The sequence below is a fragment of the Podarcis raffonei genome, chromosome 17, assembly GCF_027172205.1.
Source record: "Podarcis raffonei isolate rPodRaf1 chromosome 17, rPodRaf1.pri, whole genome shotgun sequence".
NCBI lineage: Eukaryota > Metazoa > Chordata > Lepidosauria > Squamata > Lacertidae > Podarcis > Podarcis raffonei.
In genome coordinates, this window is record NC_070618.1 from 26,687,058 (window position 1) to 26,713,763 (window position 26,706).

Below are 26,706 nucleotides of genomic sequence, written 5' to 3' on the forward strand. Positions count from 1 at the left end.
TTTTACAGAATATTTCCTTTAGGTTATAAAAGAGATTAGGGACCAAACTAGACAAGATGCTAAATGAATCCCTAGGAAGTTCTTTCCTCCGCCCCGCCCCCATCAATTCTGATACAGGGCGTTGACCCTTTCTTTCATGCCACTGTCCCAATGGAAATTCTCCTCCTCCTCTGCCATTTCTGTTAACCCTAGAGATGGGAGAGCAAAAGACTCTGGCACCAATGGAAGGTCCCCATCAGGGACGCTGACTTGCCCCCCACACACACACACATTGAGGGAGCCTGGTGTCATGTGATTCACCCTTACCCCATCCCACTCCCGAACGTTCACCTGGCGGTGGTGAGCGCTAGTGTCCTGAACTCGCTCGGTTCCCGAGCACTTGCCCTCTGGCGGCAAGGGAGGATGGCCCCCTCAGTTTTAAGTGGTGAGCTCAGCCTCCTGCCTCCCAAATATTGAGGGGGCTGAAGAAGAAGAGGAGGAGGAGTTTGGATTTGATACCCCGCTTTATCACTACCTGAAGGAGTCTCAAAGCGGCTAACATTCTCCTTTCCCTTCCTCCCCCACAACAAACACTCTGTGAGGTGAGTGGGGCTGAGAGACTTCAGAGAAGTGTGACTGGCCCAAGGTCACCCAGCAGCTGCATGTGGAGGAGCGGGGAAGTGAACCCGGTTCCCCAGATTACGAGTCTACCGCTCTTAACCACTACACCACTCTGGCTTTCTGAAGCCCCCTTTTCCCCCATAGTTGGCATCCCTGGTCCCCATTTTTACTAAAAGTAGTTTTGTGAGAGTGACAGGATGACAGTCGGGGAGTGTACGGTAGTTCTATCTGTATAGTGGCTCTTTTCTGATTTAAAAACCAAACCAATTCACATACACTCACTCACAAACGGAAATGTAAGTATTAGGATTAGCACCATCATGTCTAGTTTGGCCCTCAGAAAGACCTGCGTGTTATCAGCAGCAGGCCAAACTATAAATGTGTGTCTTTGTGCCCAAGAAGACCCACACTATTTTGAAATTTATACTCTTAAACTAGCCCCACCGGACTCTCAAAACCCCTTATGACAAATATCACTAATATAATAAAATCCATTTTAGAATAACTTTCAAAGCCCACACCTAAAGTACCCGCATGCATGAAAATCTTAAACCAACAGCCCAAGCAAGCAGCGTTAAATTAAAACCAGGTTTATTACTCTACTAGATTTCAAAAAGTACTTCCTAAACAAGAAGATCATAGCATCATAGAATTGCAGAGTTGGAAAGGACCATGAAGATCATTTAGTCCAAGCCCCTTCAACGCAGGAAACCTTTGCCCAACATGAGGCTTGAACCCATGGCCCTGAGATTAATGTGCATAAATTGACCTGATGTGTACAGAATTTGGGTTTCTATGAACTGAGAAGAGGGACACTACCACAGAGCATGATTCTGAACATGTCAACAAGTATGAATTTGGCGGGAATAATCATATATCAATTTCAATGATGCTTTTATTATCTTACACGTTGACGGCACCCAGGTGTAATTTAAACAGAGCAAAAAAACCTGGCACATGTTTTCTGTACCATGCTGATGAGAATTTAATAGAAACCTGTTGGGAAGGAAATACTGTCCCAAAGTGCTTTCTTAGGTTTGATATTATGACGATGTAAGGAAGCACTGTTCATTTTATAATTGAGTCCAGGCAGCACAAAGATGGAAGCTGGATCTCCTGTTGCTGTTACGTTGAGGCAGGAGTGGGATGTTTATGAGGAGAGGAAAGATTCATGATGGAACCATGAAATCAGTGGGGCAACAATGTGTTTGTTTTAGCTCCCTGTAGAAATGGACAATGGCTTGCCGTTGCCTTGGTCTAGAATTAGCCCAGCTTTTCCATGGGGAACTCATTCATCATTACCAGAGCACAGTAAATCTCTACACCTCCTCTCAAGACAACTAAGCAGCTGAACAATCACTGTGAAGGTCAATTGATTTATTGTGTATAGCCAAAGGCCTTTACAAGGTAAAAGAATAGGTAAAGGACCCCTGGGCGGTTAAGTCCAGTCAAAGGCAACTATGGGGTTGCGGCGCTCATCTCACTTTTCAGGCGAGGGAGCTGGCGTTTGTCTACAGACAGCTTTTCTGGGTCATGTGGCCAGCAGGACTAAACTGCTTCTGGTGCAATGGGACACCGTGACGGAAACCAGAGCGCACGGAAACACTGTTTAACTTCCCACCGCAGTGGTACCTATTTATCTACTTGCACTGGCATGCTTTCGAACGGCTGGGTTGGCAGGATCTAGGACAGAGCAATGGGAGCTCACCCATCGCGGGGATTCGAACCACCAACCTTCCTATTGGCAAGCCCAAGAAGCTCAGTGGTTTAGACCACAATGCCACCGGCATCCCCTCTACAATCCCCTTTACAATGAAGAGCAGAGGACAAAGGCAAGGCTTTCCTCTGAAACCACACAACATAACCTATAAAAGTTTACAGCATGCAAAATTGACAGCATAAAAAAATTAAAATTAGAAAGCATTAACATAGCTGGAATGGACCTTCTTAGCTGTCAGAGCAAATTTGACTACCAGTTGTGTAATTTGCAGATGTTTATCAGCTAAGAGTTTGACTTGTCACTTTCTGGGGGATCAGCCAGAGGACCAGTTAATAGATGATACAAAATTTTCTCTGGGCATTGTATACAAGGGGAAAATCAGCAGGTACGTGAAGGTAATGGACTGCAGGGATTGTGGTTCATTTTTAAGACCAGGAGCAGCTCCCCCAATGAGATGTAGCCACAACAATAGTGTCCTAGTAGCAGCATCACTGCTGCTCACTGGGATGTGGAAGGACATGGCGGTGACAAGGCTTGGACTGTGTGGGCACACAGGATTAGGTCCACCAGTGCACTTGCACAGCACTGACCTTGCTGCTGCTTCACCCCTCCCAGTAAGCAGCAGGTTAGCTTAAGATTCATTATCCCAAGAATGGGCAGCTCCAGCTCCCTTTAGCTCCAGCCATCATGGCCAATGATCTGGATGTGATGCGAGTTGCTTTGCCACGTTGTGGTTCTGCTACCATTCTGACCCTGGAAGAGGCTGCAGGAAATAGGATTTGCAGGGAAGGGTTGATATACCCACAGCGAGTGTATAGCTTCTTTCTGCTGTTAGCGAGAATGGTGGAAATAATAAGGCACTTAAATCAAGGATTAGGATGAGGGTTACCTCTACTCTTGCCTAATGGCTTCAGCATTCATATGGCCAGTTCGTGTGGTTTTTAGTCCTTAGATGCACCAAAGCTACTGCCACTCTCTGCTCTCCTTCTTCCTTGAAGGCACTGCTTGCTTTCGCTGTAATTTTCAACATATATTGAACATGGGACAGTATGAATTTGTTCAGCAGCAATGCAAAACAATGCTAAACCCAAGCTAAGTTATTTGTTTGTTTGTTTGTTTGTTCGTTTGGTAGATAGGTACTTAATTGTCAGATTTCTGTACTGTTCTTCAACTATTTTTCTAGGGCCTGGAAAAATAAAACAAGATTTGTCACGAATGATAACCTGAACAGTTTCTCATCTGACAAGCCATGTTTATTGCAAGTGCATGCCAAACCAGGATCTGAAACTATGGTTTGAAACTGAGTGGCAAACCAGAGTTGGCATTAAATCTGAACCACCAAACCATGGTTTGCCTCATTGCTTCATCAGTACAGGCTGCAGTTCATGATAGTATCTGGGGATTCTCAGAGAAGGTAGTCAAAGATGAAGGTGAACAAACTATAATTTGTCTATTTGCCTAGTTATGCTTAGTAAGGTATCTTCTATGACAGTCATGTCCAAAGTTCGTTTTGGGGGCCTAATCCAGCCCGCCGCTCGGTTTAATCTGATCCCTGTGGCAGTTTATTTCCTGGGGTAAAATCCTAAAAAACCTCAACCCTAAAAAAAAGGTCAACAAATTTGGTCGGCCCTTTGGTCAACCCTCATGGCTCTTCACTTCATCAAATCTGGCCCTCTTTGAAAAAAGTTTGGACACCACTGTTCTATGAAAACAAGTATTTTGGGTAGTGTGCATAAAAGCTGTCTATGGCACATATGCAGAAGGGACATACTCCATAGTCGGAATTGTCTTTAAAAGTGTGTTGTTTTTTGCTTCCATATCAAGAGAGTTCGGTTTGATTTATGAAACCAAATCTGAACTTTTGCCTATTCGCAGATTGAGAAAGGGTTATTATGTGCTGATTCTGTTCGCCAGTAACAATATATTCTAAATAGTAAAATTTGACCTTGAATTAGCACTAAATGTGCAACTCATTTTTCCTTTTTCTGGTCTGCATACAATTATGACTATAAAAGAGTGCTAAATGATTATGATTATTATTTTTCCCTGTGATGCTGGACAAGCAGTTTCAAAGCGAAAAGGAAAGAAACCCACCCAAACTTTGGGGATTTAGAAACAAACCCCAAAACATGACAGTTTTAAATCTAAGAAGACGAAAATGAACTATCTGTGATTTGTGTTGGTGGTTCACAGTTTTGTGATGTCTGTCATGTTGCAGAGTTGTGTATGCCGTACATAATTCTATAACAGATAAAATGAAGAATGACGCTAGATTTTTGATTGTTAGTTTGATAAATTAAGAACTGGCGCGCTAGTTGAGCACTATAGAACAGACCAACCCACAAACCAAAACTAAATATTTCTCCTCCACTGAGGAATGTTCATGGTGTATTACGCCTTTTCGTTCTCTGTGTGATGGCTTCCAGAACACGAAGTAAAAGGAGAATGCAGTCCCATTGTGTCAGCTTTGAAGCCATGCAAAGAATACATGTCCTGCTTCTAAATATCTTTGTTCAGCTAAGCAGCTGAATAAATGCAATTAATTTATTTTCCAAGACTCGCCTGCCAGATCTCCTGATTAGTCCCATTCCTTTAGCTGTTCGGGTCAGGTATGTTTAACTGCCATGCATTTTCACTGTGTAAATGCAAAGATCCTACTTAATATGATCTCCATACAATGCACTGCAAATTTTGTTCATCAAGTAGCATGGAAGACATTAGTAGTTCCAAGCCAGCTGTGCTTAACGTTGAGTTCAATAGGGACAGCAGGACTTGTGGTAGGTTCTGAAAAAGGAAAGTTAGAAAGAAAGGGTTAAGCTGAGGGTTTAGGTGAGGCAACCCGGTGGTAAAAACATAAGAATATGGATCAGGCCAATGGTTCATCTAGTCCAGCATCCTGTTCTCACAGTGGCCAACCAGATGGCTGTGAGAAATCATGAGCCCAAGAGCGCTCTCCCCTCCTATGCGTTTTGTTGTTGTTTAGTCGTTTAGTCATATCCGACTCTTTGTGACCTCATGGACCAGAGAAGAAGAAGAGAAGAGTTTGGATTTTATATCCCACTTTATCACTACCCGAAGGAGTCTCAAAGCGGCTAACATTCTCCTTTCCCTTCCTCCCCCACAACAAACACTCTGTGAGGTGAATGGGGCTGAGAGACTTCAGAGAAGTGTGACTAGCCCAAGGTCACCCAGCAGCTGCATGTGGAGGAGCTGGGAAGCGAACCTGGTTCCCCAGATTACGAGTCTACCGCTCTTAACCACTACACCACACTGGCACACAGAGCACGCCAGGCACTCCTGTCTTCCACTGCCTCCCGCAGTTTGGTCAAACTCATGTTAGTAGCTTTGAGAACACTGTCCAACCATCTTGTCCTCTGTCATCCCCTTCTCCTTGTGCCCTCCATCTTTCCCAACATCAGGGTCTTTTCCAGGGAGTCTTCTCTTCTCACGAGGTGGCCAAAGTCTTGGAGCCTCAGCTTCAGGATCTGTCCTTCCAGTGAGCACTCAGAGCTGATTTCCTTCAGAATGGATAGGTTTGATCTTCTTGCAGTCCATGGGACTCTCAACTATGGGTTTAGCAACTAGTATTTAGAAGCATTGCAGCCTCCAACTGTGAAGCAAAACTCATACCCCCTGCCCACCCTCATGGCGTCTGCTGGCAGGACTGGTCAGTTCAGTCTGGTACATAGATTTCAATCTGGTCCAAAGTTAGCAAGTAAAGCCCCTTCCCTAAAGATTGAGGCTGAAATTCTCCACATTACTCTTTGGATCAAGAGTCCTTCCGCCCTGAAACTGTTGCCATTGGATTGTGTACCTCCTCTTCCAATTGTTAATAAATGCCACCATCATCCTCACTGCATTACTTCTGGACATCTTCTGGGGAGAAATGGTGCGTTTTTCTCACGATAATCTTCTATAGTAATCTTTGAAAATGCGTAATATGGAAAGGGAGGGTACAGGAAGGGAGGAACTCCCAGGACTCTGGAAACAATCTTAGGTGATAATAGGTTAACCAAGAAGCTAAATATTTACCCAGAGATCCTATCCATTATTGTTGTCATTCTTTCCAGCAAAGGGGCAAAGCATGGGATACTTTGTGTGTGCACAAACATTTAGAAACACAAGACGTAGCTGACCATGTGTGGTCTCATGGATATTGAATCACTGAAGCCAAGTTTATGGGCCAACATCTGTTATCATCACCCTTTCCTCTAGGAAATCCTGTATGAATTGTTCATCAGGGTGGAGATCTTGCCTGTGCCTAAAATTTATCCACATCATCCATCCTCAATTAATGAGGAAAAAAATAATATATGAAAAATTATCAAAGGGGAGAGAAAGTTTTGGAGAAATCCTTGTGGTTCGGGTGTGTGGTCCTTGTTGCAGTTACCTTACATGTGGCCTAGAGGTGTTGTTGAGTGCCCTGTTCTGTGTGTGGAGCAGGTCTCAGTGTTTCGATTTCTGGGAATTGAGTTGAGAGATGACCTAACCTGGGGAGAAAACAGCAAAGACCTGATGAAGAGAGCACAGCAGAGGTTATATTTTCTGAGAATCCTTCAGAGAAATCATCTCTCAAAGGACCTGTTAATGGTATTTTACCATTGTAATGTTGAGAGTGTATTAACTTAAGGTCTGTGTGTGTGGTTTGGGAGCTGCACGGTCAGGGAAAAAACAATGCTGTCCAGGGTTGTAAAGACTGTGGAGAGAATAATTGGGTGCACTCTTCCCACCTTGGATCAAATCTACGCTTCCAGGTGTCATAAGAAAGCTGCAGAGACAGTGGAGGATAGTGCACACCCCGGAAATGATCTCTTTCAGCTTCTGCCTTCTGGAAGAAGGTACATGGTTATGAAGACTAGGACTAGCCGCCTGAGAAACAGTTTCTATCCAAATGTGATTTTGGCTTTAAACACAGTGTAAGGTAGTCTCTGTGGGAGTATATTGTATTTAATTATGGGGTATCAGAGTTTTTCAGGGATTAACCAGGCTGGGATAGCAGACTTGTTGGTTTTTGAATGTCTGATGGTAGATTTTTTCAATTTCGTTGCTCTGTATGGGACAATGACAATAAAGATTATTGTATTGTATTGTATCATATTCTGCAAATTATCTCTCTTGTGGTCTGCGCTCCACAACCTTCCTAAGTGCCTGTGCTTCCTGAAAGCCCCATGGCAGCCTCAGCTAGGGTTTCATATAGGTGCAGAAGGCAGGTGTGCAGCCTACCATTTACCTGACCATTCCTTTGTTTAAAGTGAAGTCTTTTTACTTTTAAAGAAGTAAGTTGTGTGTGTGTTTTGTTTTGTTTTGAAGGTAAAAGGAAGGACTTCCCTTCTACCATGTCTGCAGCAATTTCATTCTTTCCTTCCTCTTTTTTGAGTACCTTTTTTTGGAAATGTTGTCAGGCCATGCCCTGGTTTATCAGTTATGTGACCAAATATTTCACAAAGACAGATTCCTCCTTGTCCTTTGCTTAATTGGTTTTTTCTTTTTTTTGAGGGGGGGTCCTCCTCCTAAGTAGTGGGGATCCATATTACTAACTTGAAGGCACACCATTTTTATTGCACGGTGATTAATCTAGATCAGGCACCCCCAAACTTGGCCCTCCAGATGTTTTGGGACTATAACTCCCATCATCCCTAGCTAACAGGACCAGTGGTCAGAGATGATGGGAACTGTAGTCCCAGAACATGCCTGATCAAGATTAAACCTCTTGAATGTTGGCATTTTATTTCAGTGCAAACTAGAACCCTGATGTCCATGAGTCATTGTTGTAGGTGAATGCCAGGAAAGTGTGAGAAATGCCATGAGTGAGTCAGACCATGGCAAGAAGTGAGCTTGACGGACTACAGTGTGGATTTGTGGTGTGTGTTTTTAATGTCGGTGTCTGTATTTTCTCCCAATTTGATTTTTCCACTATTTAAAAAAATTATTTGGCTATTATAGTTGTTTATCTCTCTAACCCTTATACGTGTTGTTTTAATAGATGCATTATTGTTTGGTTTTATCTCCCATTGCAATATAAGACATGTGCGGAAGTGTGTGAAGGTGGTAGAGTATATATTGATTTGATGTTATCCTTCCTTACTCACGTTTATGCGTATAGCAGAGTATACCCCCTTTACAGCGTTAGTGAAAGCTATTGAGAAGCTGGTTTCATCCTTTAGATGAAGCAATCCAGAATGCCCCTGGTGCAGCCTAGATCTTCCTGGTATCCCCTCCCCCATATTCCCTCTTTAAAAGAATAATCATACAACATAGGTGTGATGGGAATTGGGGGTTGCTCGTGCGTAAGTTGCCGCCACTCTCGGCGAGGTTGCCTGGATAAACCTTCCCCTGGCTGGACAGCCCTGATTCCGCGTCTGTCTCAGTCACTGGCAGAATCCGTCAGTGGGCGTTTCCTGAACTTCTTCCAACATAAAAGTTCCTTGACGGATAGTCTCCACCTAGCCTCCCTGCGCGGAAGTCTTCTGTGCAGGGTGGGTGTGGGCAGTGGAGGACCCGTACTCTCCTCGCTAGTCTCTGGTGAAGAGTCCTGGAGCCAACTCTCCGAAGCCTGCCTCTGCCCGCCTTTCTCCCTGGTGTAACGCTGATTTCCTTCCCCGGTAGCTGAGTCCCCTCCTTTCCTGCTGGGACCTTCTCCGGCATCGCTTGGGAGCCCTTCCTCCACTCCTGGCTGTGATGGCAGTTCCCTGACAATAGGTAAAGGTAAAGGGACCCCTGACCATTAGGTCCAGTCGTGGCCAACTCTGGGGTTGCAGCGCTCATCTCACTTTATTGGCTGAGGGAGCCGGCGTACAGCTTCCAGGTCATGTGGCCAGCATGACTAAGCTGCTTCTGGCGAACCAGAGCAGCGCATGGAAACGCCGTTTACCTTCCCGCCGGAGCGGTACCTATTTATCTACTTGCACTTTCATGTGCTTTCGAACTGCTAGGTTGGCAGGAGCTGGGACCGAGCAATGGGAGCTCACCCCTTCGCGGGGATTCGAATCGCTGACCTTCTGGTTGGCAAGTCCTAGGCTCTGTGGTTTAACCCACAGCGCTACCCGCGTTCCAATCAATCATACAACATAGTCTTCTTAAAATAAGAGTAGAGTTTACTCACAGTTCACATTCAGTAGCAGTCTGAAGGCAGGCTTAAGTTGCAGTTATAGGGTATATTTGTAGATTAAAATGAAGAGATGCCTGAGCTAACTCTCAGACTTAGAACATGCTTTGTTATGCATGAGGCATCTCAGGAAGCAGATCAACAGACAAAGAGCAGGAGGCAAGAGAGAGAAATGGTGATGTGTCCAGCCTTTAATTTGGGTGGCGCCCACCTCGACCTGGCCACACCCAAGGGGAAGTGGCTCCCACAGGTCCTCCCTGTTGGAGACCCATTCCCCTGTGTGCCCATTCCAGGAAACAGGAAACGATGGACTTGACAGCTCTGTCTACATATCCCACAGGACACACACAGACTCTGTCTCAGAGGCCTTACATCACGGAGCTTCCCCCACGTTGTGACTCTATCACAGGTTAAGAGAATAACTGTTCTCCAAAACCACTGTAGGGCCACATATGGCTCAGGCAGGTTCAGCTCCAAAATTTGGGAGCAGCTTGGGCAAGGAACCGTCCAGAGACCTCTTTAACATAGAACAGGGACAGGGAACCTATGGTCTTCCGAATGTTGTTGATCTCAGGTACGTGGCATGGCCAGTAGTCAGGGATGGTGGGAGAGATCTGCTGGTCCCAGTAAGTATCCAAACATACTGTAGATACCCTCAGGAACCAGTCCTGGTTCCTTGGCCTTATGTTTCATGTTTCGTTTTGTTTTTTAAAATGCTTAAATCAGCATGGATATGCAGTGTGCATATGGAAGAAGTCTGCGTACTTCTTCCAGCAATCTTGCTCATGCAGTCAGATGGTGTCCTTTCTGCCCCACTGGTCTACAAACTGTATTTTATATTACAGTATGGAAAGTTATTTGTAACTGTAAGGAAGCATGCCTGAATGTGCACCTGTAGAAGTTTGCCCATGGCTGCTAGGTGCAATGACTCTGTTCTACCTCCACTGAGGGAGGCAGTATGCCTCTGAATACCAGTTTCAGGGAAACACAGGCGTGTAGAGTGTTCAAGTTCTCCTTGTGGCCTTCCTGTGGAAGTCACTGTGAGACCAGAGTGCTAGACTAGATGGGCCTCTTGCCTGATACAGCAGGACTCTTCTTACAGTCTGATATCTTGTCAGGAACCCCCACCCCACCTCACCCTTTGACCCATTGTTTAGTACATAAGTTAAGTACACTTTTATAGGGTGGAAAAATCTGTAAATTTTCGTCCCCTTTGAACCTCATTCATTTTGTTCTGTTCTAAATTAGCCATGGGAGAATTGGGCTGGAGATAATGGATCAGCAACCTTTCCTAAGATGACCTATGGAATCCCAAAGTGGTTTTCACCACAGCTTTGAGCCAAAGTTTTCTGTTTCACTTGGCACCCTCTGTGACTGTTTGCACACTCCCTTTTGTCATCATCCTTTCCTGTCAAGCTATATTTTGTTTGAGAAGTTTGGCTGAGGATGATGGAGTTGGCCATGATTCCAGTGTTTTACGGTTTCCAGCTTCAGATCAGGATCCTTCTGCCTTGAGCAGCAGATGTTTTTACACACCAAAAAACCCAAATCACGACACATAATATAATATAATTATAATATAATATAATATAATATAATATAATATAATATAATATAATAATATATACATTTTATTTTGCTTGTTCACTTTTTTCCCTTCCCTCTGTGCCATCGAATTGATATGCACCAATTTGTTCCACAATGATAGGGCAACTTGCTGTCAAGCTCCAAGTTAGAGCAATGTGAAGAAGCCACTTTCTAAAAGTCATTGGAAGAGTAGGAATCATTGTTCGGTGCTTTCTTTGGAATACTCACCTTTCCATTCCCAATTCAGAAAGCATGTGGAGATTATATAGCCAAAACTCATATTCCCTAAAAACAGCTGCCATTGCACAATATACATAGCCAAAATTTTAGTCCTGTCTGAGTTTTCGCTATTTATTGACCTTTTCATGGAATGAATTTAAGTCCCCTTGTATACATATTAGGCAATTGTGCAGTTAATGTGTATTTCTAAAATTATATTTAATTTAAACTATAGGGGAAATCAGATTTCAAATCTGTAATACATTTGTATACATGGAGAAAAACCTGCATTCAATGCATAGCTCTAGTTTTATGTGGATTAAGCCTACTTTGCTGTGGCATGCAAACATAATAGCAGCCACATCTGGTGTAATTCTGGAATGATGGGTTGCAGAGGGCAGCAGCAGATTCCCCTGGTTTGCTGTTTTTCCTCACTCTTGATGGTCATTTAGGTACTTACCATTTTCCATCTTGAAATAAACTTCTGTTGCTCTTTGAATAGCTTGATAGAATGAAACCATTACCATGAATTCACTACCATTGTTGTCTTACTGCATTCCAACCTCCATATCTTTGGAAGGGGTGCATTTGTTCTTCAAAGCAAGAGTCAAAATTCAGGAAAGGAGTCTGAAGAAAAGAAGCAAATGGTGCTGACAAGAGAATGAAGTTCTGGGCTTTATCGGAAGATTTTTAAAAAATCAGCAGATAATATCGTATCCACCCAAGGGTTCTTAAAGAACTCGAATGTGAAATTAACGATCTCGTAACAAAAATATGTAACTTGTCCCCTAGATCAGCCTTTGTGGTTGAGCAATGTAACAGCTGTTTTTTAAAAGGAATCCAGGGGTTTGGAATCCAGGAAATTATAGGCTAGTTAGTTTAGATAAACTCAAGGTAAATTTGTGGAAAGAATTGTTAAAGATAAAATTATCAAGTTTATAGAAAGAACAAGTCTTTCTGGAGTTAAATGAACATGATTTTACAAAAGTAACCCTTGTTCCACTAACTTTTTGGAGTTTTTTCAGAGTGTTAATAAGCAGGTGGATATTGGTAATCCAGTAGCCATTGTGTACGTGGATTTTCCAAGAGCTTGGAATAAACTTGATCACTGAAGATTCCAGAGCAAATTTAGCAGTCATAGGATAAAACAGCACATCTTGTTATGCGTCATAAACCATCTAAGGAACAGGAAGCGTAGAGTAGGACCAAATAAACCGTTCTTACTGTGGCTGGATATAAGGATCTGTGCCCCACAAGAATCTGTGCTGAGAATGGTGCTTTAAACTTGTTCCTAAGTGATATGCAGTTGGGGTGAACAATGAAGTGGCCAGGTTCATTCATAGCACCAAATTATCCAGGTTTGTCATACCAAAAAAGATTACAAAGGATCTCTCCAAACTAGATGACGGAGGCATTAAAATACTAAATGTGGTTCGTTGTAATTATATGTAGAGTGATGCCCATTGGGCAAAAAAGAAAGCATAACTTCAAATCTACAGTAATGGAGTATGAATGAATCGCTGATGCTTGACCATGGATCTTGGGCTCATAGTGAATGCAGTCATACCTTGGCTCCTGAACGCCTTGGGAGTTGAATGTTTCGGCTCCCAAACGATCAAAAACCAGAAGTGATTGATTGTTCTGGTTTTCAAACGTTCTTTTGGAATCTGAACGTCCGATGGGGCTTCTGTGGCTTCCGATTGGCTGCAGGAGCTTCCTGCAGCCAATCCGAAGCCATGCTTTGGAAGTCGAATGTTTCGGAAGTCGAACGGACTTCCGGAACGGATTCTGTTCAACCTCCGAGTACGACTATATCTTAATGAAAGCATCCACTTAGTGTGTGGCAACTGCAAAAAAGGAAAGTTATGTGTCATTAGGAAAGGGATCAAAAATGAACCCCAATCATTGGAGAAACCATTTCCAAGCTGGTGCAAACGTAAACCAGAACAATATGCAAATATTGGCAGGCATCAGGAGTAACAAGTACTCTTTAAGTACAATACAAATACTCCTGTTAAAATACTTGCCAACAACTTTTCTAATGGCTTTGTACTTTATTTTTCAGATGTCTTTCTTTGTCACCCATTCTGCTGTGGTTTCAATTTATATCCTACTTTCCATGCAACAAACACTCACAACACGGTTCACAGTAAAAAGAGTGAATAATAAGCTACTTTGTTATTAAATCACATAAACACCCCAAAATATAAATACAATCTTTAAAAAAGGAGACAATTGTTGTTGTAGAAATAGAGGAAAGTCATAGCTTTAGTGGTCTTTGGAGACAAAGGACACAAGGTGCTGCCTTAGGCTGAAGTTAGACCATTGTGGTCCATCTAGGTCAGTACTGTCAACACTGACTGCCAGCAGTCTATCAGGATTCCTGCTAGGGATTGAACCTTAGATCTTTTACAAGCAAAGCATATGCCTCTCACTGAGCCTATGGCTTTTCCTGACTATCGTGGAACTCCCAGAACTTTGGCATCCAGGTTCTATTGAAATACAGTGGATAGAATGTTGGGCTTTTGCCTGGATTCATATTTGTGCGCATCAGTATCCAACTGTAAGCAAGTCATCATCTGACATGCAGTATTTCCCATCTGTAAAAACTGACCTGCTGACCTACCTTCACAGTAGTTTCGCGAGGCAGAAACGCAAGCCAAATATATACGATGCTGATGACATCAGCAAACCCAGAGAGAATTTGTTACTTATTTGTGGACGATAAGCTTGTTGAACCATCAAGTTCCAATACTTGTTTTGAATCCAAACCGCACGAAGTCACAAACTTCAGACAATTTACAGAGACAGTTTAGTCTGTAGGTTTCACTAATCGTTCCTTCAGAGATGGCTGGTAACTTGGTTGTGGTTTTCCTAATTTCCGACCGCTACACCATGTTAATTATGAATAATGCATTAAATATCTTCCAAATGGTTTCCCCCGTATAAACAGCTACCGTTGCCTCCAGGATATTATGGGATAGGGGAGGTTAGCATGGTAAAGACTGGGAGGAATGTCTCTGTGTTTTCAAATTGCAGGGTTGACTTTTAACAGATATACTGTACATTGTAAGATCATTTATGCGGCCGCCTGCAAAATGCATCCAGCTATGCTTGGGATATAAGGAGCTGATTTATGGGAAGTCAGATAATTTGTCCTTCCTGTGAAATACTATCTGCTCTGATTGGTAGCAGCTCCAAGGGTCTGCAGCAGAACCAATGCATGCACACATCTCACTCTAGAAAGAGAATGTTGCTCCCTGTAGAAAAATCCCTACCCTGTTTCAAAATTATGCTCCAGTCTTAAGACCAAACTAGCGGTTTGGCAAACAACCCATGGCAGCTTGTAAAAAACAAGGGTCACTGTTGTTGTTGTTGTGTAGTCATTTAGTCATGTCCGACTCTTCATGACCCCATGGACCAGAGCACGCCAGGCACTTCTGTCTTCCACTGCCTCCTGCAGTTTGGTCAGACTCATGCTGGTAGCTTCAAGAACACTATCCAACCATCTCGTCCTCTCTCGTCCCCTTCTCCTTGTGCCCTCCATCTTTCCCAACATCAGGGTCTTTTCCAGGGAGTCTTCTCTTCTCATGAGGTGGCCAAAGTATTGGAGCCTCAGCTTCACGATCTGTCCCTCCAGTGAGCACTCAGGGCTGATTTCCTTCAGAATGGATAGGTTTGATCTTCTTGCAGTCCATGGGACTCTCAAGAGTCTCCTCCAGCACCATAATTCAAAAGCATCAATTCTTTGGCGATCAGCCTTTTTTATGGTCCAGCTCTCACTTCCATACATCACTACTGGGAAAACCATAGCTTTTACGATACGGACCTTTGTTGGCAAGGTGATGTCTCTACTTTTTAAGATGCTGTCTAGGTTTGTCATTGCTTTTCTCCCAAGAAGCAGGCGTCTTTTAACTTCGTGGCTGCTGTCACCATCTGCAGTAATCATGGAGCCCAAGAAAGCAAAATCTCTCACTGCCTCCAATTCTTCCCCTTCTATTTGCCAGGAGATGATGGAACCAGTGGCCATGATCTTCGTTTTTTTGATGTTGAGCTTCAGGGTCACTGTTACACACCTCTTATTTCCTGTACCGCTGCGCCCTATAGCTGTGTATAAGTAACTGAAATAATTGCACACACTGCCAGTGTTTGTCCCAATCTCCTCTTCAGATATTTAGATGGCAAGCTCCTTGTTTACTCTGCGAAGTGCCATACACATGGATGGTTTAATATGCAGCCTGTGCATGTTGTGTATATCATAGGAGAGTTTATGGGTCCCAATATCCACTCATTTATTATGGGGAACGGAGCCATGGTCACAGCCAGATTTCTGGAGACTTCCTCTGCTGTCCTCCACCTTCTTAAAAACTAGGGCTTGGCTTGTGGTCATTTTTCTGACTTGCAATGAAGTTGCAGCACCAGCCTGGTTAGCATAGACTGCAAGAGTGCTGCTGATTCTCCTGGCTTGGGCTTCTACTCTTAATCACCCTCTGCTGTTGCAGGTCTCTTTTCCATTATACTTGCATCCTGTGTTACTTCTGGTTATTAATTTTTTGACATTTTCATTAATTTTATGACATCTTGTTGATGAATTTGTCTGGGGTGCAAAGCTCGTATCAGGAAGAAGAAAGACCCAGAGGGCTTGGAGAACTTCTGGTGGCGCAGCACTGCATGTTAAGGTCTAGTTTTTCATCTTGGTTCGAACCATCCAACTAAATATTGGGCTGCAGGTCTTTACTGCTTAACTCTATGAAATGACAGACATTAAGCGGGCAGGGAGACATTCTCAGTAACATTGGGAGTAAATTCAGTGCAGCTTTATTGACTTTTATGAGTGCTCTAGAATTACATTGATGTAATTTGGAGTGTGTTTCATCCCAGGGACATTTATTTGAAGCTCAAATCTACCTCTCCTCCCACACAAAGGCTAGCATTTAGTTCATTTCAGCTATGATAAATTATTTGCATCAGAAACGCTGACTCTCTAAAACCTGAGATTTTGGGAAATGTTATTTATGCTAAAAGTATTAATTCCTAATAGTTTTTGGTCTCCTGCTTTACTACTTCTCGTCTTGCTCTCATTTCGGGTCATTACCCCATATACTGCATCCCATATGTGGGCCTTTGGCAGTCCAAAAGGTATGATTTGTGTTTTGATTTTCCTGGCCAGTTTGCTGACTGCAGTGACTGCTGCTGGCATTTTGCCAGCTGGTTGTTTATTTTGTTACCGCTACAGAAAAAAATATTCCTCAGATATGTTTCGGCGTGTGTGTTTTTTAGGTTGCCAGGGGAAGAAGAAGGCCTATGCTATCTACTCCTTGCCTGCTTTTCTGATCTTAAAGGGTGAAACGTGGAGCTGAGCTCTTTAGTTTCATTTTCACTATGGCTGATAAAACACTTCAATTTTCCCATGTGATTTCAAACTGTCCATCATATCCCGCCTCCTTTTTCACCCAAGTCCTGACCACTAGAAGGAAAGATGGGAAAAGTCCCCAAAGGCCCATTTCCTAAGCCTCCCTTAGGGCACAGGCTTAATAGCAAGGGTCAGGGAGGAGTCCCATGTTGAGACAAAGCTTCAAGAGAATCTGTGTCATAGGCAAGGAACCATTTTAGCCAGAAGACCACATTTCCTTTTAGCTATCCTCCAATGACTACATGCCAGTGGCATAGCATGGGTTGCCTGCACCCGGGGCAGACAAGCCGCTGATGCTGCCAGAACGACCCCTCACCGGAACAAACCTCTACAGGGAAAAAGAAAAGATTCCCATTCCCTGGTCTAGAATCTATAGGGTATTCTGCCAATTGAAGCTTCTACTCTCATTGCAGTATTATAACTCAACGACCCTACGTGGGCAGCAACAAAAACCTAAAAGCAATGCTGGGGGCACTGAATGTCACAGTTTAAACTAACCAGCCTGTTATTTGGCTGCAGGCTTCTAGCATATTATTGATAGTATAGGGTGTTAAGAAACTTTGTACAGAACCCTTGCTTCTGTTTGACAAATGAATGGAAAACCCTAACCCAGTCATTTCACTCCAAACCTATTTGCAAGAAATGGGGCCCATGAGGACCTAACTTTGAAGGCAAAGGTTGCTCTGTGCCAAGCTGATCTGTGCCCAAGTTTAACTGTGTGAAAATGCCTGAAGAACTGTATTAGCTCAAGAGAAGCAAAGTCATTTGGACACGATGTTGGCGGGTGTTTTGTTCAGTTGACGGTTTGCACTTTCGCTTCAACCACGCTTTGGGGGAGGATCATCATCAAGCTACTGCAACTCCCAATTAAAGCAACAACATGGATTAAAATAGTATCCTAGAATTCAGATACTATGACACTTCGAATATTGGGCTTCTTATTTTCAAATTTTCTAAAAGAAAGCATAATTTTTTTAAACACACACACATAGGCATATACACACAGACACTTATTTTCACAAAACCATATTCATATCAACACCTTTATGGGGTTCCCTGAACCCCAGGACTTCCTCCCACCCCTCCACTGGCTTCCAGAATTCTTCCCCAGGTGGCGCTGTGGGTTAAACCACAGAGCCTAGGACTTGCCGATCAGAAGGTCGGCGGTTCGAATCCCTGCGACAGAGTGAGCTCCCATTGCTCGGTCCCTGCTCCTGCCAACCTAGCAGTTTGAAAGCACATCAAGTGCAAGTAGATAAATAGGTACTGCTCCGGCAGGAAGGTAAACGGCGTTTCCGTGCGCTGCTCTGGTTTGCCAGAAGCGGCTTAGTCATGCTGGCCACATGACCTGGAAGCTGTACGCTGGCTCCCTCGGCCAATAAAGTGAGATGAGCACTGCAACCCCAGAGTCGGTCACGATTGGACCTAATGGTCAGGGGTCCCTTTACCTTTTAATAACTTTATCTAACTTTGTTATACTCCATTCTTACCCTTTGTTAATTTAAATTACAAGCGCTATGTGAATCCTGCTAATGTTTTTAAACTCTTACAGTGTTCTTTAATGTTTGTGAAACATGGACCACTTATAAGCACCATCTCCAACTCCTTGAAAGATTCCATCAATGGTGTCTCCAAAAAATTTTACACATCACTTAGGAAGACAGGTGAACTAATACCAGTGTACTGGAAGAAGCAAAGATCACCAGTGTCGAAGCAATGGTTCTTCAACATCAACTTTGTTGGACTGGTCATGTTGTGCGGATGCCTGATTATCATCTTCCAAAGCAACTACTCTATTCTAAACTTAAAAATGGAAAGCGTAATGCTAGTGGTCAACAAAAGAGGTTAAAGACTCTCTCAAGGCAAATCTAAAAAAATGTAGTATAAACATCAACAATTGGGAAACACTTGCCTGCGAGCGCTCCAGTTGGAGAACAGCCTTTACCAAAGGTGTCATGAGCTTTGAAGACACTCGAATTCAGGATGCAAGGGAGAAATGTGCTAAGAGGAAGACACTCTTGGCAAATCCACACAGTGATCAACTCCCGCCCGCAAACCTATGTAGAAGGAGGTGTGGATTCTGAATTGGCCTCCACAGTCATTTTCAGACTCATTGTTAAAACCATGTTTATGGAAGACAATCTTACTCGGCTATGAGGGATCACCAAAGAAGAAGAAGAAGAAGAAGAAGAAGAAGAAGAAGAAGAAGAAGAAGAGGAGGACCGTTCTCTACTAAACTTATTGTCCTCTTGGTGCCTGATCTTCCCGGTTAACCATGCCATCTCCACATATTCCATCATCTTCAATATCCATTCTTCTTTCGATCGAATAATGGGCTTCTTAAGAGAAGTTGCAATAATTACAGGCAATCCCCCATTTTGGGGGGGGGGTGTTTTTTTGGGGAGGCACTGCATGCATCAGTGAAATCACATATATTTGAAACACCATTGAAAAAGCCTGCAAACACCCCGTTCCTCCCCGTTCCTCCCCATCCTGCCTCGTTTTGTGACGTTTTCAGATCACTTCTGGGTTCAGTGCGATGCACAGATGCACGCATATTGAACGGGCACACATGGAGGGTTGCCAATATACTGTTCAGATTGTTAGCATGTATGGCTCTCTTTCCTTTTCCTATGTATTATAAAATATATATTTTATGGGGGTTAAGAATACCGATAGTTCTTGTATTGTGCTGCATCAGAACCTATTGCAATACTTCTTAGCAGGATGGACTTGCTCAGGGTGTTCCATCGTGGCGTGGAACAGAAATGCATTTTTAATTTCAAAGGTTTGGATTTATTGAACTATGTTAGTTTAATGCTCAACTTCTTAAATTAAGAAAAGTCAGCTTTCCCATGCATGCAACAGCTTAGAAAAGAAACAGATCTTCCGTTAACTCAAGCATTATGTTGGCCGTGCTATAGTTCAGAATGAGAGAAAAAAAGAAAAGTGCTTGGACTTTGTCAGAAACTGGAATGTTTAGGTTGAAATTTTCTTTCTGTTTCTGATCTCCAGATGGCCATCAGTCTTCATCTTGTTCCATCTTTTATTCCAGTCAGCCTACAGCATGTACAAAATTCTTATCCTGATCTGGTAACATTTTGCAGTCTCTTTGCACTTATTAAGGTGCCAGGTGACATAGTCCTATACATAAGGTGTTGTTGTTGCTTTTAAAAAAAATTAAAATCTTTTCAGCCTCCCTCCCATAATCTGGAGAAATCCAATTCAGGAACTGCTGTTGTTGAGTTGTTGTTTTTCCATTAACACTATTAAAGGTAAAGGGTAAAGGGACCCCTGACCATTAGGTCCACTCGTGGCCGACTCTGGGGTTGCGGCGCTCATCTCGCTTTACTGGCCGAGGGAGCCAGCGTACAGCTTCCGGGTCACGTGGCCAGCATGACTGCATGATTTGCAGACCCTCCAAATTCTGGCGAACCAGAGCAGCGCACGGAAACGCCATTTACCTTCCTGCTAGAGCGATACCTATTTATCTACTTGCACGTTGACGTGCTTTCGAACTGCTAGGTTGGCAGGAGCAGGGACCGAGCAACGGGAGCTCACCCCGTCACGGGGATTTGAACCACCGACCTGATCGGCAAGTCCTAGGCTCTGTGGTTTAACCCACAGCGCCACCCTCAAACTGACTTCATTGTTTTAAGAGTCATATATGAGTTTTCATATATTTTGATCCTAATATTGTCCAACCAGCCAAAGTTGCTATAGATGTAAATTCTAAAGTTCCCCAGTTCAGAAAGTTGAAACTGAAGAAAAGTTTCCAGTATTTGATATTAGACAGTAAGTAGGCATGATGGTGTAGTTCCACTTTCGGAATTCCAAATCCACCTTCATTAATTTGTGATTGTTTTTTTCTGCAAAGATAATCTTGGTGTTGTTGAACCCCAAATACATTTCTTAGCAATATTTCAATCCTGGCATTGGTCCCCGGAGTGCAAACTTGTTGATCACTTGGACTGAATGTATAAAATCAGGGAAATTATATGGGAAGGCAAAACCTGTAGCCTATGAAAGGAAAAAGGATCTACAGGAGACAGAAACTGGAGGGCAAAGACAAAGCTACTGAAGGCTACTATGATTGGTCATAAAGCAAATATATCTGTTTGAGCCTTTCTTTTGGGGATCCAGCAGAGCTATGAATTTTAACTAACATGCTCATCTTTCAAAAGTGTTAATTTGATTCTCTTTTATGCTGGGAATCTAAGGCAACAAATTCATTTCAGTTTTCTTGCAACATACTTATAGCTTTGACTTTCTCCCCCCCCCCACACCTCTACACACAAACACACATGAGGAACAGATTAACCATATGTCAAAATTTACTGAGTTAATTCATCATACCTTTTTTTTCATAGTATTGCCTAATGAATATTTGTCAGTAACGCTTATGTTAAGTTGCCACACAATATTCTGAGGTTCTGTATTGGAAAATAGTTTGTAGCAGTCATGCACTGATGTCACTGTAATTTGACATGTTGTATGCTGCCTTGTTGTATTTTAATGAAAAGCGTGCTCTGCAAATATTTTACATAAATAAATTGACTATCTTTGAGCAAAGGCGTTTAACCTTCTGAAGTCTACTGTCCCTTTTGAATTCCAAGTTCACTCAACTTCAGAGAGCTACATGTTATGGAATGTATTTCTTCACATTGCTCCATTTAGGAACATGAAATATATCATGGTGAACGCACATCTTGACAACATTCAGTGGTCAGAATTGTGCATTGTGTCTGATTTATATGACTGGCAAAATACAGATGGAAATGAGTGACTTGTGGATTAGGGTATTGACATGCAGTAATGTGGCTTTTGTTTTTGTTTGGCTACAGGAGCTGTGAGGGTCGAAATATCAGATACCGAACATGCAGCAACGTGGTAAGCGATTATGTGCCGGGGCTACTGCAATCCACATATCTGGAAAGATTTTGGGTTTGTGACAAATGGGTGCTCTGGAAACTATCTCCCAAAAGGATAGGTCTCTGGTAGTGGCATGTGACATTCAAGTAAATGAGGTTTATACACAAATATTTACAGTTGAAGTGTTGTTGGTATGAAGAGAGGCACATTTTCCCCATAGAGGCGCAATACTCAGGCCTCCTTGCAGATGTCTTTCCCCTCAGTGCAGAAGGAGGGAGAGAATGAAGGGCACCTTTTTCATGCTTGCCCTCTTGCAGACCCTCCAAATGCCCCTGTTTTCCAGATTTAAAGAAGCCATCCTGGTTTCTGTTTTGATCCCAGAATGTCCAGCTTTACCTTAGGACATCCCTGTATCCATCAGGGAAATGTATGAAGTTTTGTGAGACCCCCGCCAAGCCAAGGAAACAAGTAACTGTACAACCTTTAGAACAGGGGTCAACAACCTTTTTCAGCCGTGGGCCAGTCCACTGTCCCTCAGACCATGTGGTGGGATGGACTACCCGTATTTTTCGCTCTATAAGACGCACCAGACCATAAGACGCACCTAGTTTTTGGAGGAGGAAAACAAGAAGAAAAAAAATTCTGAATCTCAGAAGCCAGAACAACAAGAGGGATCGCTGCGCAGTGAAAGCAGCGATCCCTCTTGCTGTTCTGGTTTCTGGGATAGCTGTGCAGCCTACATTTGCTCCATAAGACGCACACACATTTTCCCTTACTTTTTAGGAGGGGAAAAGTGAGTCTTATAGAGCAAAAAATACGGTATATTTTTTTGGGGGGGGGGAATGAACGAATTCCTATGCCCCACAAATAACGCAGAGTTGCATTTTAAATAAAAGAACACGTTCTATTCATATAAAAACACCAGGCAGACCCCACAAATAACCCAGAGATGCATTTTAAATAAAAGGACACATTCTACTCATGTAAAAACATGCTGATTCCCGGACCTTCCGTGGGCCGGATTGAGAAGGCGATTGGGCCGCATCTGGCCCTCGGGTCTTAGTTTGCCTAAGTTTGTTCTATTTATTTTTTATACATGTTGGAAGCCACCCAGAGTAGCTGGGACACCCCAGTCAGATGGGTAGAGTATAAATAATAAAATTATGATGATGAGTGGTGTCCAAACTTTTTTCAAAGAGGGCCAGATTTGATGAAGTGAAGGGCCATGAGGGCCGACCAAAGGGTCAACCGAAGTTGTTATCCTTTTTTTAGGATTCAAATTGAGCTTTTTCCCCCCTGATTTTTTACTTCAAAGCTGTTGAGCTTTTTTTAGGATTGAAATTTTAGGACTTTACCCCACGGGGCTGAATTAAAATCACCGGTGGGCTGGATTAGACCCATGGAACAGCCTTTGGACATGTCCCTGTTTTCATCAGAGAAAACCTGAGGGTATGCTCTTGCTGAAGGGATGGGGAACCTGTGGTGTTCTGGATATTGTTGGACTCTAAATATCATCCACCCTAGTCGTCAAGACCAGATGTAGTCAAACAACATCTGCAGGGCCGCAAGTGTTAAACCCCTGTGTGTTAAATAGTCAGAAAACCTTTTAACTGTATCTCTTTCCTTCACTAGAACAACCACTCCCCATACACTCACATTTATTCAGTCAGTCATTGAACATGATGGCTAATGGTTCCAATGTTGTGCGTGGTTTGGCTGCATAAATCTCATTGATTTCACGGGCATTTAAACCACCTTACTGTTCATGGGATTACACTGGGGTCCTCTCCAGGTTGTTGCAATCTTCCTTTAGTCTAGACAGGAGCTGTCCTCATTGACAACAACTGGAGGTAACAGCCAGTCAATAAAGCTGCCCTCTGCTTTGTGGGTTGTCTTCCAGCTGCGAGGCACTTTGGGTACACCAGGAGACTGAAGAGAGCAACAGGCTTAATAATTTGTGTCAAATTGGGAGACATACGGTGGCTCCACTGAATATAGCATGGGAGAACTGAAAGAGACACTGTCCAAGCTGATGGGATTCAAAAGACTCTCACAGGTTTTATTTTGTTTTGCACAATACTGGCCAGCTTGCTCCTTGCCTTGTTCTGCTGCTGCCAGCCCCAAAGGAAGCAGAATGTAACGAGATGCTTCTCTGCATTAGTTTGTTGTTGCTGGATCACCCTGCTGGGAAGCTGGGATTACACCTAAGTTCGGAGCCCTTGTTTATAGGAACAGCTGAACTTTTCCAACACAAAGAATAATCTTTCCTTAATAGAAAAAATAAAAATGTTGTTCTTAGGATAGGTTCGATCTTCTGGCTAATGCACTTGAAATGTGTCTCTTCAAAATAAAAGTTCACATATCTCTGTCCACGGGAAGAAGGTTGGTGTTTCTTGCTGTTCCTTTGCTCAGAAATCCAAGGAAACAGGGGGACTGTAATGTAATATTGGGCGCAACTGTGTGGCCTGAGGCTCCAGTGGGCACCTCTACACATGAACGATGTTTTAAAAGGCCACTAGTAGTATGTTTCCGAGCACAATTCAAAGTGTTGGTGCTGACCTAAACGGCCTCGGTCCAGTATATCTGAAGGAGCATCTCCACTCCCATTGTTTTACCCAGACACTGAGGTCCAGCTCCGAGGGCCTTCTGGCAGTTCCCTCACTGTGAGAAGTGAGGTTACAGGGAACCAGGCAGAGGGCCTTCTCGGTAGTGGCGCCCTCCCTGTGGAACGCCCTCCCATCAGATGTCAAAGAGAAAAACAACTACCAGACTTTTAGAAGACATCTGAAGGCAACCCTGTTTAGGGAAGCTTTTAATATTTAATAGGTTATTATATTTTAATATTCTGTTGAAAGCCGCCCAGAGTGGCTGGGGAAACCCAGCCAGATGGGTGGGGTATAAATAATAAATTATTATTATTATATTATATAATGTCATTGGAACTAACAATTGCCTGGTTCAGAATCCAAATAAGTATTTGAGGAGAGTCTTGTTTTAAGTCTTTTTTTCTTTTAGGGAAGCCATTGGTGCTAGTGGAGGTTAGGAGTAGGGGTTTCATGCGGTGGAGCTGAAAATGTGGCGTGCCCTCACTACAAAAGCCCACTTTCTAACATCTTTGTCCAGGAAACTTGGGAGAGCTTTTGTAATCCAATTTACCATTGAGTCGTTTTAATGAACGGTGTGGGTTCATTACTGGTTAGCCTGTCTTCCAATTTTTATTTAATCTGTGTTTCAAGGGAGAGGGATGTATGGTTTTATTTAATTTTTTTATCGCCCACTTCCTCGGCTGCTTTTATGTGGGAAAGTGATTTATAGATATGCATCTACATGAAATTCAACACGAGCTCACTCATTGCACAAATGCAAACAGCAAAACAATTTACAAAGAGTAGGAAAGATTGTCTAAGCTCCCCTTTAAAAACAAAACAAAAACCTCTTTCCAGAAGTTGCCTTCTCAGAATGCATGCTGCAGAGATAGTCTAGCAACTCCTCATTCAGTGTCCAAGGGAGAGATAAATCACCTGTAGGGAAATGGTTTTGTCTTCATGATGAAAGGGATGCCTGCTCCTGGTAAAATATACCTGCATATACATTGCATATATCAAATCAGCAGGAGGGGGAACTGACAAATTAACAGTGAAAATGGGGAGACCTAAGGAAAGATATCCAGGTCTAGTATGCACTGAGGGAATTTCCTAACAATCATATTTTCGGTGTGATAAGTACACATTTGTTTCTCATTTACTGCATATGGCACACGTATTTTTCTCTCAAGGTTCATCTTATTGCCCCGGCAATCCTATTTTGTGTACCTGGGGAGATGCAACCCTTTCTCTCATAGGGAACATTCAGTGCAGTTACAGTTGCAGAACCATAATAATAATCTGAAGAAGTCCAGATAAATCTGACAAGAAACTTTCCCCAGATGCCTCTTGCATTAACTCCACCTCTATTTTCCAATTACGGTTGGCTTAATCTGGTATCCTTGCTTCCCAGAGTTTTTGATCCTTTCATTGTTCTGGAGTACACACCGCATTAGTTTGTTTTAAAGGTGTGTGTGAGAATAGCAGTAGCTCCAGCAAGTCTTGTTTCCTCCTTTATCTGTTGTGGGGATGAACATGGATAAATTCATGTGGAGTAAGGGTTCTGAGCTCTTTTTTTGGCTGTCCTCCTATCACAGCAATTTTATTTTTAGGTGAAGAAAAGCTCCAGCTGCTAAATTCATGTGTGCCAGGCTGCTCTTAGAGGCATGTGAGCAAAGGCCAGTGAAAAAGTTGGCATCCTTCTGGAACTTTTATCTGGACTAAATGATTGTTTGGTATGATTCTGCCAGCCCAATTCTTATTCTTTAAATGGCTTTAGGGTCCAGCCAGGAAATTTTTATTTTGGAGGCAAGAAAGATCTATTTGTGTTCTGAACTGTGGTAGAAACTTGAGGGGGGAGAAAAACCCAGCTAAACATGTCTGAAACCATTCTGGAACTTTGAAAGAAAAATACCCTTTGTTGTTTCTTGGAAAAACGACCCTGAACGCAGTAAAAGAAAAAGACACATTTTTATAACTTGCTATGTTATTATATACCCTTTGGTATGAAAAGTAAACAAAATCTTAAAAAGTGACTCACACATTTCTTGGCTGCATGGAACTTCTAAAGCTGATTTCTCTGCCATATTGTAAACCTATAAAAGATGGATTTTTAAAGCTGTTCTTTCAGCCCTTTTCTTTCCTGGAGATTCACCTTCAGCTGCCAAAGGTTTTTCTATTTTTAGTGACAAGATGTCACTAATTCTCTCCTCCTGAAAATAACCTTTTATTATTTCTTCATCTACAAACAGAACCGCTCAACCATCACATGACCTGAATTTCCATGCTTCTAAATACTCAGATTATACCTTTTTCTAAGTTCATAGAGTCAGAAGCCATCTGGTACAACTCCCTTCTCAGGCGCTGAATCTTCCATGCTGCAGACTTAATTTTGTAAGACAAACCAGATGGCCTAAGCAAGGGAACCATATTATGTCTTAGACCAAAAGTCACCTTTACTTTCCACCTGCCCCCACATTACGGATCCTTCTCAAAATAGATAGCCCAATGCAGTCATGACTAGGAACCGCCAATTTGCTTTATGAAGCACCACACTCCTCCTGCCCCTTTCCACATTCCATGGCAGTTAAACAAATCATGAAAGAAT

General features: G+C 42.9%; 1 protein-coding gene across 4 annotated transcripts in view; it reads left to right on the forward strand.

The window, feature by feature from the left end:
• Positions 1-26,706, forward strand: part of ADAMTSL1 (ADAMTS like 1) — a 478,676-nt gene that overhangs the window by 256,710 nt on the left and 195,260 nt on the right. For all 4 annotated transcript variants that reach the window (XM_053371804.1, XM_053371807.1, XM_053371806.1 and 1 more), the window contains one exon: positions 21,489-21,534. In XM_053371804.1, the coding sequence (XP_053227779.1) occupies positions 21,489-21,534 (46 nt within the window). The remainder of the gene's footprint in view (positions 1-21,488; positions 21,535-26,706) is intronic.